The sequence below is a fragment of the Phaseolus vulgaris genome, chromosome 8, assembly GCF_051622355.1.
Source record: "Phaseolus vulgaris cultivar YP4 chromosome 8, ASM5162235v1, whole genome shotgun sequence".
NCBI classification, from domain to species: Eukaryota; Viridiplantae; Streptophyta; class Magnoliopsida; order Fabales; family Fabaceae; genus Phaseolus; species Phaseolus vulgaris.
The window spans coordinates 31,127,635-31,148,616 of NC_143505.1; the positions used below are offsets into that span (position 1 = coordinate 31,127,635).

At 33.5% G+C, this 20,982-nt stretch overlaps 2 protein-coding genes across 2 annotated transcripts; both read right to left on the bottom strand.

Moving 5' to 3' along the window:
• Window positions 1-4,426: 4,426 nt before the first annotated feature.
• On the bottom strand, window positions 4,427-7,199 carry LOC137824377 (lysine histidine transporter 1). Its single transcript, XM_068630012.2, has 7 exons — window positions 6,753-7,199; window positions 6,060-6,443; window positions 5,336-5,729; window positions 5,118-5,223; window positions 4,915-5,006; window positions 4,755-4,823; window positions 4,427-4,678 (listed from the first exon to the last, which is right to left on the bottom strand). The coding sequence occupies exons 1-7, from the start codon at window positions 6,803-6,805 to the stop codon at window positions 4,580-4,582; spliced, it is 1,197 nt and encodes a 398-aa protein (XP_068486113.1). The 5' UTR covers window positions 6,806-7,199; the 3' UTR covers window positions 4,427-4,579.
• A 10,458-nt stretch (window positions 7,200-17,657) lies between these two features.
• On the bottom strand, window positions 17,658-18,059 carry LOC137825060 (uncharacterized). The gene has a single exon (XM_068630734.2). It carries the CDS (start codon window positions 18,057-18,059, stop codon window positions 17,658-17,660), a length of 402 nt encoding a protein of 133 aa, XP_068486835.2.
• Window positions 18,060-20,982: the final 2,923 nt, after the last annotated feature.

The following is a 20,982-nucleotide window of genomic DNA, read 5'->3' on the forward strand; positions in this document are numbered from 1 at the left end:
AACAATTGTACTTGCAATATCTCCTCTATTGTCTCTCAACGAAAAAAGGAAGACCAAGGCATGCAATTTTTGAGAGGTCTAGACGATCAGTATAGCAATGTTAAATCCCATGTCCTTTTAATGGAACCTGTCCCACCTATATAAAAAATCTTTTCTTTAGTAGCCCAACAAGAATGACAATTGAGTAGCAATGCTTTGATAACTAATATAAAGAATGTTTAGCCCATGGTAAACAAGAGTAATGTGCAATCTTCTGTTGTTTGTTCTTTTTGTGGCAAGAATGGTCATAACGATAGTGTGTGCTTTAAGAAACATGGTTTTCCCAATCAGGATGGAAAAAAGGTCAGTTCATAATAGTAATAGAAAGGTTTGCACACACTGCAATAGAACTTGCCACACTGTTGATACATGCTATAAGAAGCATGGTTACCCTACAAATTCCAAAATGGTAAGACTTATTCTTTCAACAACAGTGCCACTCAAGAGGAGTATGATTCTAACAATAATGAGAATGGCGATACTCATTTTAATCATCAACAATATCAAATCTTAACCAACCTTCTCAAGCAAGCAAACACTTCTGCTGGACAAGTTCAAGTGAATCAGGTTGGATCTTTTGTTTCTGATACAAGTCAACAAGACCAGGACCCTACCTCTGCAGGTAACACACATACCTTAAAGAATCCTTTACTAAATAAATATACTTGGATTTTAGACTCTGGAGCAACAAATCATGTATGTTTTACTTTATCTGATTTTTCCACCTATCATCGTATCAATCCTATTCTCATAAAATTACCCAATGGCCACTATGTTACATCAAATTACTCTGGAACTGTTAATCTCAATTACAGAATTAGTCTTACAAATGTTTTATATGTTCCAGCTTTTTATTTCAATCTTGTCTCTATATCCAAACTTACTTCTTGCTTTCAATGTGATTTAACTCTCTGTTCTAACAAGTGTGTCATATAGGACAATAGAACTAGAGACAAGATTGGTTCAACTGATTTGATTGATGGCTTATATTGTTTAGATAGATCCATTACACAACATGTTTCTCATTTCTTGAATTGTGTAACTAAAACTGTTGGACTTTGACATCAAAGATTAGGTCATTCTTCTGATGAAAGACTAAAGCTTTTACAAACCTATTATCCTGATATATATGTTCAAAGATCTTATTTTTGTGATGCTTGTCATCAAGCTAAACAAAAGAAACTTCCTTTTTCTCTTAGCACTACTCATTCTGCACACATATTTGATTTAATTCATATGGATATATGGGGTCCTTGTTCTGTTATCTCTATGCACGGTCATATATATTTTCTCACTATAGTTGATGATTTTTCTCGCTTTAATTGGATTTTTTCTATGCAAAATAAGTTTGAAGTTAAAACTAATGTTGTGAATTTTGTTTCTTACGTTGAAAACCACTTTCAAACAAAAATCAAATCTATGGTATTGAATTTGTGATGAAAGATTTTTTTTGCTTCAAAAGGCATTTTCCATCAAACTTCATGCATAGAAACACCCAAGCAAAATGTTATTATTGAACGAAAGCATCAACATATTTTAAACGTTACAAGATCTCTTCTTTTTCAGTCTAAACTCCCTGCTAATTTCTGGAATTTTGCTGTCCAACATGTTGTTTTCTTAATTAATTGTATTCCTACTCCTTTGCTCAATAATGCAACACCACATGAAAAATTGCATAGAAAGTTGTGTGACATTTCTAACTTGCGTATCTTTGGTTGTTTGTGTTATTCTTCTACTCTTGTTGCTCATAGAAAGAAGCTGGACAATCGTGTTGTTCCTAGTGTCTTTCTTGGTTTTAAAGCACACATCAAAGGTTTTATTTTTCTAAACTTAAAAAGTCACAAAATTGAAATTTTCAGGAATGTTATTTTTTATGAAAACTGTTTTCCATATCTTTTGAAAAATCAAAAAGATCCCAACAACCTTTCTCTTCCCATACCACAACACTATGCTCAAACTTATGATGACATAAATATGCATAATAACCATGGTTCTCCTAATAAAAATGATGATGATCTTTATGTTGATAACAATGATGTTCCTGCTGCTACCCTTAGAAGATCTGACCGTAACAGGAGGATGCTAATCTATTTGCAAGACTTCCAGACTAGCAGTAATCAGGTTAGTACCAGGTATCCCATACAAACTTTCATTAATTTTAATTCCTTATCCTCTAATTTTAGACATACCATAATGTCTATTTCTTCACATGATTAGCCTCAAAACTATGAGGCTACCATTCAGAATACTCTTTGGGTTAAGGCAATGCAGAATGAATTAACAGCCCTTGTAGCCAATCAGACCTGGAGTATTACAGATCTTCCCCCTAGAAAATCTTCCATTGGTTGTAGATGGGTTTACAAGATCAAATATCACTCAAATGGTACCATAGAACAATATAAATCCAAGCTAGTAGCAAAAGGCTACAACCAAATGGAGGACCTAAACTTCTTGGATACGTTTGCACCAGTAGCAAAGTTAACCACTTTTAGGCTTCTCCTAGCTCTTGCTGGAGCAAAAAATTGGGATCTTAAGCAATTAGATGTGAACAATGCCTTCCTTCATGGTGACTTAAATGAAGAAGTTTACATGAAGCTTCCCCCTGGTTTTCCAGCAACAAATAGAAATAAAGTGTGCAAACTTCAAAGGTCTCTTTATGGCCTCAAGCAAGTTGGACACCAATGGTATGCCAAACTTTCTAATTTCCTCAAATCACATAACTATAATATTTCTACTGCTGACCACTCTCTTTTCTTGAAACATGATGGAGAAAAAATAACTGCACTCCTTGTCTATGTGGATGACATAGTCTTAACTGGGAACAACCTTGCTAAAATTAATCAAATCACAACCTTGCTTCATCAACATTTCTGCATCAAGAATTTATGGGATCTTACATACTTTCTTGGCCTAGAGATTGCAAGGAACAACATTGGTATCCACCTTAGCCAGCGAAAATACACCTTAGATCTCCTTACAGAAACTGGTATGCTTGCTTGTGCTCCCTCTCTCACACCCATGGCACATACTCTTCGTCTTACTGCTGATAAAGGAGAAAGGCTCAATGAAGAAGAAGCTACCTCCTATAGAAGACTGGTAGGACGCCTCATTTACCTTACCAATACACGCCCAGATATTGCCTATGCTGTCAACCACCTCAGTCATTTTGTATATGCACCTACCAACATTCATTCTCAGGCAGCTCTCCATGTTCTCAAATATCTAAAGGCCTCTCATGGTGCTGGTCTTTTTCTCCATAACAACACTCCTATACAGATCAAAGAGTACAACGATTCTCATTGGGCCACTTGCCCTGAGACCAGAAAATCCATCACGAATTTCTGTATATATTTGGGTGAAACTTTGAAATCCTGGAAATCGAAGAAGAAACAACAAACGATTTCAAGAATCTCCTCTGAAGCTGAATACAGAGCATTATCTGCCACCACCTGCGAAATTCAGTGGCTTGTCTACCTCTTACAAAATCTTCGGATTCCCTTCATTCAGCCTGCTCTCTTATATTGTGATAGTCAATCATCAATCCAAATTGTTCACAATCAAGTTTTTCACGAACGAACAAAGTATAGAGAAATTGTTTGTCATGTAGTTCGTGAAAAACTCAATTAAGGAATGATCAAGCTGCTCCCTATCTCCTCTTCCATGCAAACTGCTGATGTGGGACCTTATATTCCAAACTGGGAATGAAAAATATCTATTCCCTGATCCTTCTTTCTCTGTGCTCGGTTCTTGTTTTGGGACTCTTTCTTTTACTGCAATTGACCATTTTTATGATAATGAAAGATCATATAAATTTTAAATATTTTGAAATATATTGATATCATCTTTATTTAAATTCTTCCATCTCGTTTTATATATGATTGGGTATATTGATACACTATAATTTTAGTTTGATATTGTAAAACATAAAATTATATTGATGCAGTGTAGTTTGATACTCTTAACTGTAAAAAAAACACACAAATATATTGATTAAACAATTAGTGATATATTAAATCAAAATCTCATTTGCAAGTTGTAATTATGATTGTTTGAGATACGAGAAAATAAACTTTGACAGTTGCTTGATCACATCGTGTTTCCATTTCTATGACTCATTTGGTTACTAGGAAAGGAATATTTTTTATTATTTATAATTACATTATATGTTTATTAAAAAAATCAAGTTATTGAGCTACTCTTCTTTGTATATCTTGGTGTTGTTCATATTAGGAGATAATTGGAGAAAAAAGCAAATAAATAGTCAACGCTTTAAAACATAGTAAAAAGAAAAATCACGTACATGAAGTAAAAACTGACAAAGAAAGTAAATATAAAAATTCCCTTCAACTTCATTTATGAATTTCTTTCCCTCTAAGGACCAAGGTGCTGATGCTCCTAAACAAAATGTTCTAGAATGAAAGATCACCCTATAACATAAGATAAAACAGATTCTATTTCACAATTGACTTTATTGAGTTTCCGTTCCTTTCTAGTATTTGCATGCTTCAGATCTCCATCATTGATTCAGTGAGGAATGAGTTTATGAGAAAAACTCGTAGTTCTTGGCACTAATTATGATTGACCTCAATCCTCCAATTGGAGATAGAATCATCAAAAATAGGCCAAACGCAATGCATACCTGTAATTAGTGGAGCAACATTAATCGTAGTTTAAAATGGAATATAAACACTAGTCAAAACCAGAATCAAACATACCCAGTTGCAACACCAAGACAAGCTGAATTTCTTTGGTTTGTAGATTGCAAGCCACATGATACAAGGGAGCTGAAAAATTACGCAAGAAAATGAACAGTTAAGACTTTTGTATTCTTAATGAGTCTTGGTGGATGAAATTAACTAATGTAGTTTGGCTCACAAAATATGTTGTGGGTGCAAAAGCAAATCCTCCAAAAAACCCTAAGAGACCACCAAAGAATGGGAAGATAATACCAACGAACATTGTGAATGCTGAAATCAAAGAGAATGATGATATATCGATTGTAACGAGCCACAAACCAAATGAAAGGTGAAATATTTCCTTCTAGCCAAAACATTAATTATTAAGAAGTGCTTACTTACCCACATACAAATTGCGTACGATAAAACGAAGCATTCTGCTGGGTTTGAAGTTCAACTTCTTCACCATCACTGTTTCGATCATGTCAAACACTGGCATTGCATAAATCTAACCAACAAAAGAATTAGTTACTCTTGGTGACTTCAGTTTTGAACCAAAAAGAAAGGTGATTTTATAATGAAAAAAGTTTTGGACAAGAATAAGGGAAATTGAATTTCACCTGATAACTTCCAATAACATGTATCACAACAAACATGTTAGCCATTGCAATAAGCCATTTTGGTTTCTCTAGACTGATGAGAATGTTATCTTCAACCCCATTGCCAAACATCCAGTAACCAATGAGGGCAACTGGGAAGTAGCATAGAGCCACAACTGTGTAAGCAACAAGCACTCCTTTCCACATAGGACCCTTGGATGGTTTCTCTGGAGTAGATGGAATTGTTGCTTGGATTTCCAGCACCACATTGTGTCCAGCATAGGCAAAAGCAACATCTCCAAGGCCACTAAAGAAGTTAAAGACTGTTCCTGATTTACTCGTAGCTTTGTAACCATATTGTACATCTTCTTGAACACCCTTGTGAGCAGAAGCTGCCCAGGCAATTGTAGAGTAACTGTATGTCATGTAAACATCAAAGTTCAAGTTAGTACGTTTATGGAAAATTATAAAATTATATCTTGTTAAGATGAGATTTTCAACCCTATCCAATATTTAACATAAAGCTAGCATAACCATGTAGTAAAATGCCACGCATGTATATAAATGTGTTTGTCTGACAGTCCAATGGTGTTACATAGACATTTGCACTAAAATTTTGCATATTAAGTTAACAAATTGACCAATCAAATTTGCAAAAAGAATTAAAGGAAACAAATTCGGGAAATAATCACAGTAAGATGGTAAAAAAGTAGAATTAAACTAAAAAAAAAGTTATGACTTGTACCTCAAGGACATAACTGCTGCTGCCAAAGATACACCAGAAATGGAGTTAAAGTTGGGAAGGTGAGACAATACAAAGTGAACAGAGGCAAAAATCATAATGAAAAATGTCAACTTGATCTTTTTGCAGTTGTCACACACAGTATCATGTAACTTCTGCAAGGATCTTCCCCCAGTGACCATGTAGACAATGTTGACCCCAATTTCAACCACAAGTTGTTGAGGCACCACAATATAAAGTCCTAGCTTTTCCCCAAAGGCATACTGCCCCAGTTCATGGTATCTGTCAAAACGTTTGCCAGGAACCATTTCATGCATCTCAACCATTTGCCATAGAGTGTAGAGGGTGATGATCCATGACAGAACAAGTACAGTTACACCAGGACCCCTAAACAAAACATACTGATTGTCAAATTAAAAAGCACAGGATATATAACAAAATGTTGTTTATCTTCTTTGAAGAAATTATATGTATTAAGGAAAATGTTAATCACTCTCCTTATCACTTATTAAAGAAATAAAAATGATTTTTTTATAAAAAATTATTGATTAATGAAAAGCCTCAAGAAGCATTTGTTATGTCCAATACATTTAATTTATAGTTCAAATTATAATTAAAAAACAATTTACTAAAACTTTGATAAAATGGTCTTTAAATAGAGATGGGGTAAGTGAAAGTTGGGTTTGAAGGGCATACCATCCTAGCTCAGACATGGCATAGGGGAGACTAAGAACACCAGCCCCAACCATGGCAGTGACATTGTGGAAGGCAGAATACCACCATTTTGCATTCCTTGAAGAAGTAATTGGAAGCCAATCATCAATTGCCTTCTGCCTCTGCAATTCTTCTTCACTCTGTTCATCAACAATCACAAATAAAGTACAAAGCGCAAGCCTAAGAAGAGAAAAAGGAATAAAACATTTTATAACTAATCTAGAAAAGAGCTGCAACAACAGTTTGGACTAAGGCAACACTGCTGTCAATTCTTCGGCTTTTTGGTGCAATCTGGTGTGGTGTTTTGGTGCTGTCAAGGGGAGTATTGCTGCACACAGTTCTGTTTCTCTCTTAACGTAGGTTATCATGGCAAATGTTTTTGAAATTGCTTGATAATTTTCAGCAGCAACCTTGCCATCAGGTTTGTGTCTCTGCTGGTTTTCTGCACAACCAGATTTTTGGAATCTTCTTATGCATGAGGGGCGTTTATTGATTTGAAGGACCAATGAATTGTGGGCCAACCAACTATGGAACACATTGCCCCCAGATATCTTGGAAAATGTTGCTTAAAGGTTGTCATTATTGTAGCATATTGTAGTGCTTACTTTAGGGCATCATAAATCATATGACTTTGAGGCCACTATTGCTATCATTTTGAATTTTTAACTCGATTGAGGAAATTTCTTTTGCCTCTTTAATTGTAAAATCCTATTTGGGTATTGCCTAATTATTGTATCATATTTTAATGACAATTAAACTGATAAATTTGACAAGCATAGTAAATTTCAGGAACTTGAAGAACAATATAATGAATTTGAAAATCATTACGGAAGTATAAAGCTGCGCCAAAGAGTCTCTGGAAAAATTATATTGGCGAATAAATCAGAAGTAAACCTTGTTTTTTGTCAACGACAACAATAAGCATTATTTTCAGAAAAAAGAGCTGAGGTCGTTAAAAAAAAACTCGTTATGAAATATTCATAACGAACAAACAAATTATAATTTGTACACATGCTTTTAACCTAAAATAAATATTATTCACTATGGAATATATAGAATAAAATTTATTTGATACTCTAATAAAAAAAAAATAACCATCCAACGACCGTTATATGGCTGAAGAAATCTCATAGAGATAAATGATGCAACCCTATTGGTAAACATTTCTTGACTACTTTTTGCTGTTTGAAAAGTCTTAAGAATTATAAAGGTAAAAATAATGTAACATAATAAATATATATATAACCTCAATCAAGGGACAAATTTCTACACGTTTTACATCCAAAATAGCCCTCAAGAAAATATCTATTCACTTAAAAATGAATTAATGGAAAAATTACCAGTTTGCTTTAAGAAAAATGTAAAAAAACTTAAACAACTCCAATGTGCTTCAAAGAAAAAAAAAATTCTGTTTTTAAAATAATTATCCGAACATGAATAAATTGGTAACAAGTGATTATTTTATTCTTTAAAAAAAAGTAAACAAATAAATCTGTTTAAAATAAGTAGGAGATTAAAAGGGAAAAATTCCAAAAAATAAGTTATCTTTGTTTAAGGATTTTATGTTGGAGTCACAATTAGAATTTTGCTCTGATTCTTATATTCCACGTGCAACCCAGTTAAATTTTTCATGTGATAGTCACAAAACGAAAAGAAAAGTCTTAGTGAGAATATCTAACCTGAGGCAGATTTAAAAAGAATGATAAAAATAAGTTTGGTGTAGAAAGAGACTTACAGCGTTTTTTAGATAATTGTTTTCTACTGCTGTCTGAGTTTCCATGATAATAACCACAAAAGCAGAGACTAATGAAGAGAATCTACCTAACAGGACGCACTTTTCGCCTCTGGAAACGCAGAATCACGTTTCGGCTTTGTATAATTATGGTGTCTTAATGTTTGAAATGAAGAGAGAAACGGAGAAACTCAGAGAGTTACTGAAGAACCAAATAAGAGGAACACTTATATATGACCTTTATTTTTTTTCCTGCTTGCATAGTTATTTTTTTCATTATAAGAAAATAATTTATTTATGAAAAAAAATATTTATTACATTACTATTATGGAGAATTTGGTAGAAGGAAATTTTTGTTTTCATTAAAGAGAATCATCAACTTTGAAAGTTATGATTCAATATAGATAATGATTCTTAATTCTTGAGAATTATGATTTTTAGGAAGATTATTGTTGAGAATCATGAATCTTGATGAGTGTGATCTATGCAAATGACTAAATCTTATTTGGTAGTTTAAAAATATAGTTGAAAAATATTTATGTAAGTTTTTTTGTAGAAATGAAAAAATAACCTATTTTGTTTTTACAAAAAGTATTTAATTCACTAAGATATTAAATGATTTAATAAAAATAACTTGTTTTATGTAAAACCTTTATTTTGATTCAGAAAAAAATCTCTCCATAAAATGTCTTGGTGGCTGAAAATCTTGAGTATAAATAATTGCAATAAATCTTGTTTAATGTTAGTGTTGTTTTTTATAGGGTAAATCAAACGTAGAAAATGTATCTTTCCAAACACTGAAAAATTAAAAATTTAATCTTACCCTTAAAGCATGGAAATCCGTTGTATTAATACATGAGTTTTAATCATTATTAATTAATGGTTCATATATATTTAATTAGAAATAAACTGTGTTTCTTATTTTCTTTTAATCAAAGACTTTAGTTTGTAAAATACTATAATTTAAATATTTTATTTAATATACCAATATTTATTACTTAGAATACTTTTCACTAAAAAAAAAATTATTTTTAACGAGATTATTTTTTGTGTGTTTTTGGCGATTTTAACTCTGGTTAAGTGCGTTACCCGCGGTTTACCTTTTCCTCTAACGGATTACCGGCGGTTTTTACGAACCTCTAGAAAATAATTACTTTCTGGCGGTTTGTTGAAGCCCCAATTACTCACGGCGGTTTAGAAACTCCCACTATTTTCGACAGTTTAGAACTCCCGTTATTCGCAGTAGTTTGGAACCCCTGTTATTCTCGACGGTTTGGAACCCCCACTATTTTCGGTGGTTTGGAAACCTCTGTTACTACATACAAAAAATAGATGACAAATAATAAAAATATTAAAATAACCCTTCATATATCGTACATTAAAGATTTGAAATTTGTTTTTTTTTTTATTATTATTATTCATTCATTCTTATCATGAGTAATATTATAATAAAGAATCTATTATTTTAAGAGGAAATACTAGCATATATATATATATATATATATATATATATATATATAGCATATATGTTTATATCATAAGCTTAATCTAACTGGTCATGATTGTGTTTTAGATTTTAATTAGCCTGTGGTACATCTCATATATATCATCATCAAGATAATTTTTGAATGAAAATAATCAAGTCTTACATTGCAGGGTTTGTTCTGAACCTCAAATAATTGTGTGAGACTTGACTCGTTAATAATTCCATATATTTTTTAAAAAGTTTTCGTGTAGGAAAAAAATTTTTGTACCTATCTTTAATTATGATGGTTTTCTTGTTCCTTCCTGGATCTATGTTCATAGAGAATATCTTAAACTTATTTTATAAAAGTTATAATAATGAGAATATCATAACATTGTAAAGTCATTTAATTCGCATCTAAAAGTAAAAGTATTAAATTCAGTATAAGTTTATTCAATTTATTTTTGTCAAATAAGAAAGAAGAAATTAATATTTAATACGGCTAACTAACCAGCGGAATAATATAATGAAGAATCATGGTATCACGGGAATATCTATTTAATGAAAAAATAATTTCTAGCTCAAGAGTAAAAAACTTCTTGTTCTCATAAAAACAGAGAGAATGAAACCAACACTCCCAACAACGTAATCTTCCATATAAGAAAATGATAAAAATTGGTAAGAAGAAGAGATGTTTCTTATTTTCTTATGTGTATGGTTACATTGTATAGGAAATATATAGGGAGTTTCTCTCTCCAAATTACAATCTAATTAGGTAGGATACTAATCATGAGATTCTATCATTATTAAATTAATTGCATATAATTGAATATAATTTGATAATTATTATTTCCTTAATACTCCCTTCAAGTTGGTAGGTGAAGATCATGAACCCCAACTTGTGTCATAGCGTCAAAAATCGTTCCTTGCCCAGTGCATTCGTAAAAATATCTGCGAGCTGATACTGTGTCGGTACATATGAAGGACTGATTATCCCAACTTGTAATTTTTCTCGCACAATGTGACAGTCTATCTCAATGTGTTTTGTGCGTTCATGAAATACCGGGTTTGCTGCTATATGTAATGCCGCTTGATTGTTACATGACACCTTTAAATCCTGCAACAAATATCGCAACCAAACTATCTCCAAACAAGTATTGCCCATCGCACGGTATTCTGCTTCCGCTGATGATCTTGATACGTTTGTCTATTTTTTTGACTTCCATGAGATAATAGAAGAACCAAGAAAAATGCAATACCCAGATACTGATCTCTAAGTTGTCTGACAACCTCCCAGTCTGAGTCGCAATAAGCTGTCAATGTCAGATTGTTTTCAGATGGCAATAGCAATCCTTGTCCTGGTGATCCTTTGATGTACTTTAGGATTTGAATTGCGGCATCCCAATGAGGTTTCCGTGGATCCTGTATATATTGACTTAGGGTCCGAACCGAAAATGCTATGTCAGGCCGAGTAACCGTGAGGTATATCAGTCCTCCCACGAGTCGCTTGTATTTGACTCGATCCTTTAATAACTCTGCATCATCTGGTGTGAGTTTTAGGTATTGTTCCATTGGAAATTTGTCTGGACGAGCACCTGTGAGTCCCGTATCCTGCAAAATATCAAGCGCATATTTTCTTTGGGACATGTAAATACTAGCTTTGGAACGGGAAAATTCAATCCCTAGAAAATATTTTAAGTCTCCAAGATCTTTAATGCGAAATTGTTGTAATAGACAATCTTTAACACGTTAAATTTCTGTCAAATCATTTCCTGTCAAAAGAATATCATCCACATAAATCAGAAGGGCAATAAATGATGAGTTATTCTGTCTTGTGAATAGAGAGTAATCTGGCTTGGACGGTTGAAATCCTACAGATTTAATCACATGAGAAAATTTTGAAAACCATGTCCGAGATGCTTGTTTGAGACAATAAAGGGATTTGTTGAGTCGACATACAATGTTCTCCCCTGTCGATGATGCCCGGGTGGCAAGTCCATGTAAATAATTTCATGCAATCTGCCATGTAAGAAGACATTTTGCACATCTAGCTGGTGAGTCAACCAATTTCTGGCTGCTGCAATGGTGAGGATACACCTCAAAGTTGTTAATTTTGTTGTTGGTGAAAAAGTTTCAGAATAGTCGACACCTTCAACCTGAGTGTACCCCTTTGCGACAAGGCGCGCCTTATATCTGTCGATGCTACCATCTGAGTTGTACTTTATTTTATAGTCCCATTTGCATCCGATGGGTTTCTTCCCAGCGGGTAACGGTGTCAAGGTCCACGTTTGATTTAGCTGCAAGGCGGAAAGCTCTTCGTCCATTTCTTTTTGCCAATTTGGATCAAGGATAGCTTGAGCATAAGTGTGAGGTTCTTTGGTGGCTGTGATGTTAGCAAGATATGCACTATGTGTAGAAGAAAATCGTGAATTAGAAAGAAAATGATGCATAGGATACCTGGTTCCATTCGGCCGGTCTTGGGCAGTGGTCGAATGATTGGCTTGGGATCCCGTTACGTAGTCTTGAAGTCAAGAAGGTGGGGTTGATGTGCGATTGGATCGTCGAACAGGAAGATCGGTTCGATAAGGTTTGGTAATAGGTGCTAGACTTCTTGGCATGGGAGAAGAAGGTTGGTCTACTGAAGGTTCAGGTGTATTATGACGAGTAGGAGAAGAAGGTTTTGATGGAGGTTAAGGTGCATTCTGACGAGTAAGAGAAAAGAGTTGGTTTGATGGAGGTTCAGGTGTATTGTGACGAGTAGGAGAAGAAGGTTGGTTTGATGGAGGTTCAGGTACATTGTAATGAGTAAGAGAAGAAGGTTGATCGAGTGAATGTTGGACAGGAGTGGGTAAATCAATGTCAATAGTGGGCAAAATACCTTGTAATGGAGGTGAGGATTGTGTTTGTGACTGTTGACAGAATGGGAAAACACTTTTATGGAAGATGACATCCCGACTTGTAAAAAAAGTGCCTGCATCTATATCAAATAATTTGTATGCTTTTTTACTATGAGGATAACCAATGAAGATGCATTGTCGAACGCGCATATCAAGTTTTTCTTAGGTGAAACAACAGTTGCGTAACAGAGGCAACCAAAAGTTTTTAGGTGAGAAAGTGAAGGTGGTTGATTATATAGTAACTCAAAAGGTGATTTATTTTTTAGTAAAGGTGATGGCAAGCGATTAATGATATATGTGGCGGTTAAAACGCATTCTCCCCAAAATTCTAATGGTAAATTGGACTGAAATAGGAGGGCTCGTGCTGTGTTTAAAATGTGTCTATGTTTGCGTTCTACTACTCCATTTTGTTGAGGAGTGTAGACGCAAGTGCGTTGACATTCAATACCTTTTTTGAGAAAATATTTCAAAATAGAACAGAGATGAACAAAAGGGAACAGAGATGAACAAAAGAGTAAACTAAAGACAAAGGATATGAGAATGAATATCTCTTCTTTCTTATTATTCAAATCAAAACAAATGGTTTGAGTATATACAAGTAGTACACTCATTATAGGGTTTAACTAAAGAAGGAAATAATCAATAATTAAATACTAGAATCATAACACACAAAGATAAAATAAAGGTTAGTCCCCTCTATAAAGAGAAATAACTGATAATTAGAAAAGACACCCAATTATTCTCTTCTATAAAGAGAAGCAACTGATAATTAGAAAAGACACCCAATTATTCTTTTCTATAAAGAGAAACAACTGATAATTAGAAAAGACTCCCAATTAATATTAGGATCCTTCTGTAACTCTGGTATCCGTATCCTTTAATACCCCGCCACAAGCTGGAGAGCAAATATTGATGAGACCCAGCTTGGAACAAATATTCTTAAAAGATTGAGGACTTAAAGCTTTGGTATAAATATCAGCCAGTTGCTCTGTGGTGGAAATGGGAAGCAAATGGATGAGACCCTTCTTTAATTTTATTTTTCCCTGACCACGTGACAATCTATTTCTATATGTTTTGTACGTTCGTGAAATACTGGATTTGCTGCAATGTATCTTTGATATTGTTTGATATTGTTCCTGGATTTGAGCCCTGTATTCAGCTTCACAAGAACTCTTTGATATTGTTCCTTGCTTCTTTGATTTCCAAGATATGAGAGAATCAAGATACACACTAAAACCAGTCACTGATTGTCTTGAATCACTACAGGTGTCCCAATCACTATCACAAAAGGCTTTGAGATGAACAGAAGTAGTGGAAGAGAAAAATAGACCAAGACTTGGAGCCCCTTTGATATATCTGAGAATTCTAATCGCTGCATTATAGTGAACAATTGTAGGCTTAGCAAGAAACTGAGAAAGTTCTTACACAAAAAATGTTATGTCAGGTCGGGTATTAATGAGATACATAAGCCTTCCAATCAATCTTCTGTAGGCTTGAATATCTATGAAAGGAATACTTCCAGTAGAAGAGAATTTCTCATGATTATCAATAGGAGTGGGTGTAGGTTTGCAGGCTAAAAGACCTGCATTGGTTAATAATTCCAATGCATATTTCCTTTGATTTACCATTATTCCTGTCTTACTTCTTGCTACTTCTAGACCAAGAAAGTATCTTAAATTCCCTAGATCTTTAATCTTGAATGTTTGATTCAAAGCTTGTTTGATTCGAACAATCTCTTCTTTATCATTTCTCGCTAATATTATATCATCCACATATACCAATAATGCTGTAAAAGATCCTTCAGAAGAATTAATGAACAAGGAATGATCATTCATAGATTGATTATATCCCATAGAAAGAAAAAATGATGACAGTTTGGCAAACCATTCTCTGCTGGCTTGTTTAAGGCCATATAAAGCCTTTTTTAGTTTACAAACTTTTCTTGGTGGAATAGAAGTCAATCCAGGAGGAGCAACCATGTATACATCTTCTTTCAAATCTCCATGTAAAAAGGCATTGTTTATGTCTAATTGTTTCAATTCCCAATTATAAATAGAAGCTAAAGAAAGAAGCAACCTTATGGTGGTCATCTTTGCTACTGGAGAGAAAGTATCGAGGTAATCAATGCCTTCTGTTTGTGTATATCCCTTTGCCACTAACCTTGCTTTATACCTTTCAATTGTTCCATCAGCCTTATATTTTTTTTTGAATACCCATTTGCAACCTATGGCAGCTTTGTTCTGAGGCAGAAGAGCAGTCTCCCAAGTTTGATTTGACTCTAAAGCAGATATCTCACATTGTATAACTTTTCTCCAACAGTCATGTTTCACAACTTCAGAATAAGTGTTTGGCTCAACATGTGAAGAAAGAGACATAACAAAAGATTTATAAGAAGGTGATAAATTGTTATAAGACAAAACAAAATTCAAAGGATATTTAACGCTTGAAGATGTACTAGAAATATTAAGATTACAATGATAATCCTTTAAATACTCTGGTGATTTTTTTATTCTTGTGCTCATTCGGACAGATGGATCTGATTCAGAACTTTGTTCTATATCATGATTTTCATTGAGGTTTTGGTCTATATGGGAACAATCTTCTTCTGAAACCTCAATTTGTGACTCACAATTATTATCACTGCTATTTTCAACATTATCACAAGGTGTATTATCACTAGGTGCAAGAATGGCTTCTGATGGCTGACTTAAGACAAATTGATCTTCAGCAAACAAAATTTGTTCATTAACGTCGGGACTGTTAGTTTCATTGCTAGTATCTTGAACCCTTTGGTATGGAAAAACATGTTCATAAAAGACAACATCCCTAGACACAAAAATTTCTCTTGATTGAATATTCAACAAAATATATCCTTTTGTCCCCCGTTGAAAACCAATAAAAACACATTTTGATGCTCTTGGATCAAATTTTCTTCTATTTGTTGACAAGGTGCTAGCATAACATAAAGACCCAAACACCTTTAATCCATTAAAATTTGCATTAGTTTTGAAAAGCATTTCATGAGGAGAAGAATAGTTTAAAACAGGTGTGGGAAGCATGTTTATAATATGCGCAACATGTATCACATAATATGACCAATAAATTTTGGGTAAATGAGATTGTATCATAAGAGCTCTTGCTACATCTAATAAATGACCATGTTTCCTTTCAACTATACTATTTTGTTGTGGAGTATTGACACATGATGTTTGATGTATTATTCCTTTACTGACAAAAAATTTAGTCATGAAAAATTCAGTTCCATTATCACTTCTTATTACTTTTATTGTTGTCTCAAACTGTGTTTGAACAAAAATAACAAAATTTTCCAAAACCTTAACAACTTCAGATTTTTGTTTCAAAAGAAAAATCCATGTGTACCTCGAATAGTCATTAACTATGGTCAAGAAATATTTATGACCATGAATTGATGGTATTGAGTATGGTCCCCAAACATCTACATGAATCAAATCAAAACATTTTTTTGATTTAGATGTACTAATAAGAAAAGAAAGTCTTTTTTGCTTTGCAAAATGACAAACATCACAAACAAAAGATTTGTTATATTTAACAAAAGGAAATTTATTCTTAACATCAATACATTTATTTGAAATATGACCTAATCGAAAATGCCAAAGGGTTTCTAGATCACTAGCACTGACATTAATAGTATTGATGGAGTGTGTACATTCAAGGGGTTTAATTTGAAATTTCTGGTAAGATGGGATCCTGAGTATATAAAGTCTATCTTGCGTCTTAGCGATTCCAATCATTTTCATAGTTATTTTGTCCTGAATGTGACAACCATTAGAGTCAAAGGTAAGAACACAAGATAGTTTATCAATCAATTTTGCTACGGAAAGAAGATTAAAATTGAAGCAAGGAATGTACAAAACATTGTTTATGACATGATTTTGATTGAGAAAAACACTTCCAGAATAATTGGCAATGACTTGATTTCCATTTGGTAATTTGACATAAATAGGATCAATTTGATGATATAAAGTGAAATAAGTTAAGGATGAACAAATGTGATCAGTAGCACCACTATCAATAATCCAAGAACTAAAAGAAGAAATAAAATTATTACCTGTTTGATTGGAGGGATTGGAGGGAAAAATAGAGGCTTGATTAGAAGCATTGCCACTGGATTTGGTTTGTTGTAAAAGAGCTAACAATGTTTGATACTGTTCAAGAGTAAAACCAATTTGTTCAGACTCCACTTCTGACTTTGAACCTTCATGATTCTGCTCATTATTATTGAAATTTGTATTCTGAAAAACTGGATTAGTATGACTCTGATCATGATTATGATTTTTGAACTTGAAATGAGGTGGAAAGTCATGCTTTTTATAGCATGTATCAATGGTATGTCCTGTCCTTCCACAATGACTACAAATTTTGGAAGTATATCCTCTTCCATTGCTTCCTCTTCCGTATCCAGCACCTCTGCCATAGGTTGTAGCATTGTTTTTATAACCTCCTTTGCTAGTAGCAATCATTGCCTTGGATTGATCACCAAATATTTGCCTCTCTTGTTGTGTAACAAGAGAGCAAACTTTATTCAAGGATGGCAAAGGGTCCATCAATAGAATTTGAGTTCTCACAGTCGAATAATTATCATTTAGCCCCCTTAGAAATTTGATAATTTGGTCTTGTGTTTTATATTTAGAAACATTCACAAGAGTATTGCATTCAGAGGAACATGAAGAAGCGGATAGCGGGCGAAAAAGATCAAGGTCATCCCAAAGAATTTTTAACTGAGTGAAATAGTTTGTAACAATCAACTCACCTTATTTAAAAGAAGAAATCATCTCCTGGATATCAGAAATACGAATCATGTCTTCTTGTGAGAACCTTTCCTTTAAATCATTCCATATGTCGAAGCCATTGTCAATACAGATGATGCTCTGCGCGATGGATTGAGAAACAACCTTGAGAATCCACAAAACAACCAACATATTGGCTCTCTGCCATGTTGGAAACAATGATTTGGTACGATTGGGAGCTTCTATAGTTCCATCAATGAAACCTATTTTGTTCTTTGAAATTAGGCTCATTTGAAACGAACGAGACCAATGATGATAATTTGGTCCCTCAAGAATAATAGGGACAATAAGAAAGGAAGGATTCTCTGATGAACTAACATGGTAAGGTGAACTAAGATCTTGTGAGGGATCATCAACTTCACCCATGAATAAATGTAGCAAGCAGAGCTCTGATCATCAGAGCTCTGATACCATATTACAACATAGAACACAAATGAACAAAATGGAACAGAGATGAACAAAAGAGTAAACTGAAGACAAAGGATATGAGAATGAATATCTCTTCTTTCTTATTATTCAAATCAAAACAAATGGCCTGAATATATACAAGTAGTACACTCATTCTAGTGTTTAACTAAAGAAGGAAATAATCAATAATTAAATACTAGAATCATAACACACAAAGATAAAATAAAGGTTATTCCCCTCTATAAAGAGAAATAACTGATAATTAGAAAAGACACCCAATTATTCTCTTCTATAAAGAGAAGCAACTGATAATTAGAAAAGACACCCAATTATTCTTCTCTATACAGAGAAACAAATGATAATTAGAAAAGACTCCCAATTAATATTAGGATCCTTCTGTAACTCTGGTATCCGTATCCTTTAATAGAAAAAAAATCATACATTGAAATAAATTCCAGTCCGTTGTCAACGCGGATGGTTTTAATAGATGCCTGAAATTGATTTTGTGCAAATGTAATGAATGACTCTAAGAGATGTTGGGTTTTAGATTTGTGATTCATAAGAAATAGCCAAGTACATCTAGTATAGTCATCGACTATAGTGAGAAAAAAACGTTTTCCAAAATGAGTTGGGGTTTTATGAGGACCCCAAATGTCACAATGCAATAAATTAAATGGAGAATGAGATTTTATTGTGCTTAAAGGAAAGGGTAGCCTTGTCTGTTTAACTTTGGGACAAATACTACAATTATTATGAATGGGAAAGGGTAGCCTTGTCTGTTTTACTGATAGGGATAGGTAGTAAGGAAGATACAAGTTGTAGACACGCCGGAGAAGGATGTCTGAGGCATTTGTGCCATAAATCAGGGTCGGTCGATATTTGAGATGCGTGGGCTTGGTTTGGAAGAGGGGACATGTAGTATAAGCCTGCGTGTTGTTTACCCGAGCCAATCATCCTCCCCGTAGCCAAGTCCTATAAAACGCAACCATGTGGAGTAAAAACGACACAACAATTTAGTGAACTGGTTATCTTACTAATGGACATGAGATTTAAATTAAAAGAAGGAACACAAAGAACATTTTTTAGAGTGATTTTGTCATTGAATTTAATTGTGCCTGTAGATGAGATGGGCGCAGTTGAGCATGTGGGCAGATTAACATTTGAAATAAATGATGATGAAGTGTGTGTGAAAAATTGTGAATCAGATGCAATGTGATCAGTTGCTCCGCTATCCAAAAATCCATGGTTTCGTAAAAGCAGAATTAGAAGGGAGTTATGGGCAAGCAGACCTGCAAAGCTAACAAACGTGTCACTTTTACCGTTATTGTTGAGCGAGTAAATAGCCTTTGCCAATTGCTGAATTTGCTCGGCACTGAAGCCTTGTACGAGGTTTCTATCAGACTCGTTACTAATGCCTTCTTTGCTAGATATGATTTTTTATTTAAGGGATAAAAATGGAGAGGCTGTTAGGGCACTAAGATCGGTGCTCTGATACCATATAAGAAAATGATAAAAAATGGTAAGAAGAAGAGATATGGTTACATCACTTCATATATAGGAAATATATAGGGGGTTTCTCTCTCTAAATTACAATCTAATTAGGTAGGATACTAATCCTGAGATTCTATCATTATTAATTGTATATAATTAGGTACAATATCGTACAATATTGCATACAATAATTACATATAATTTTATAATTATTATTTCCTTAATATTCTAAATTCTCAAAAGAGAATAGTAAGAACACCAAAAGCCTTAGAAGCCGCAAGCTAGTAAGGAATTATATCTTCAAAAACCAACATAGAGAATAACTTAAATAAAATTTGTCAAATATAATATAATGCACTGAGAGTAGATATCTCTCATATCCAACAATTAAAGGAGAAAAAGAGAAAAACAAAACAAAAGGCTTAGAGCCTAATAAGTAGGTAAAAAACTAATTTTAAAAAGGAAAATAAAAGAATAGCTTGGCAAAGTTTTTCAAACGCATAAATACTATTCTCAACACTAAACTAAAAAATTGTGCATAAATAAACAAATTGAAATTGCCCAAAACAAAGCAAATTGTGAAATTGATTATAAGCAAATATTCTTAAAAAGAGATGAATAATAACTGTAAGTCCAGATTTCAAAGCTAGAAAGATTAATCTAACGTTAACTGTTAAGTGAAAATTATTACAAAATAGAATGCCCCTCCACAAGTACCTGATTCTTTTATGGGACTATTTGGTGAATTAATGAAATCAACCATAAATTTTTCTGAGACATCAGCATTGTACTCCATCTTTGGCCGATCAGAATAACCCAGGCCAGCCAATCAACAATAGTTGCATGCCAATTAGCATTGCCATTACGTTGAACAATATGTCTCCAACCACTAATCTCCATTCCTCAACAGTGTTGACATCAGAAATGGTTGGCATCATCAAGATATTTTGGAAAGGCTCCGAGCTCTCCTTTACATGCTCTCCATAATAAATGTCTATAAGATTGTCCTTGAATTTCATTGTCAATTACTACTCTGATGGGTATTTAATTTTTTTATATACAGAAAACTTATGACATTGCAAGTTATGAACAAGAATCCTATTACTCAATGTCACCATACATTTAGATTAACAATTTTATAAAGATGTCTTTCATTCAATTCTTAACGACAATCTTTAGTGGGATGTGTCTTTTGGCACCTCGCCTCGAGGTGCTTAAAGTCCTTAGTATATTAAGGGTTTTTTCCTTTAACCTTGCAAGAAATCCTTGGCCCATTTCTAAGAACATGAAATATCATAAATGATTTATATTAAATGAATAGAAAAACTAATAACATCTATGCATGCAAGCCGTGTACCTGAACCTGGGATGAAATGAAAAGAACATTAGG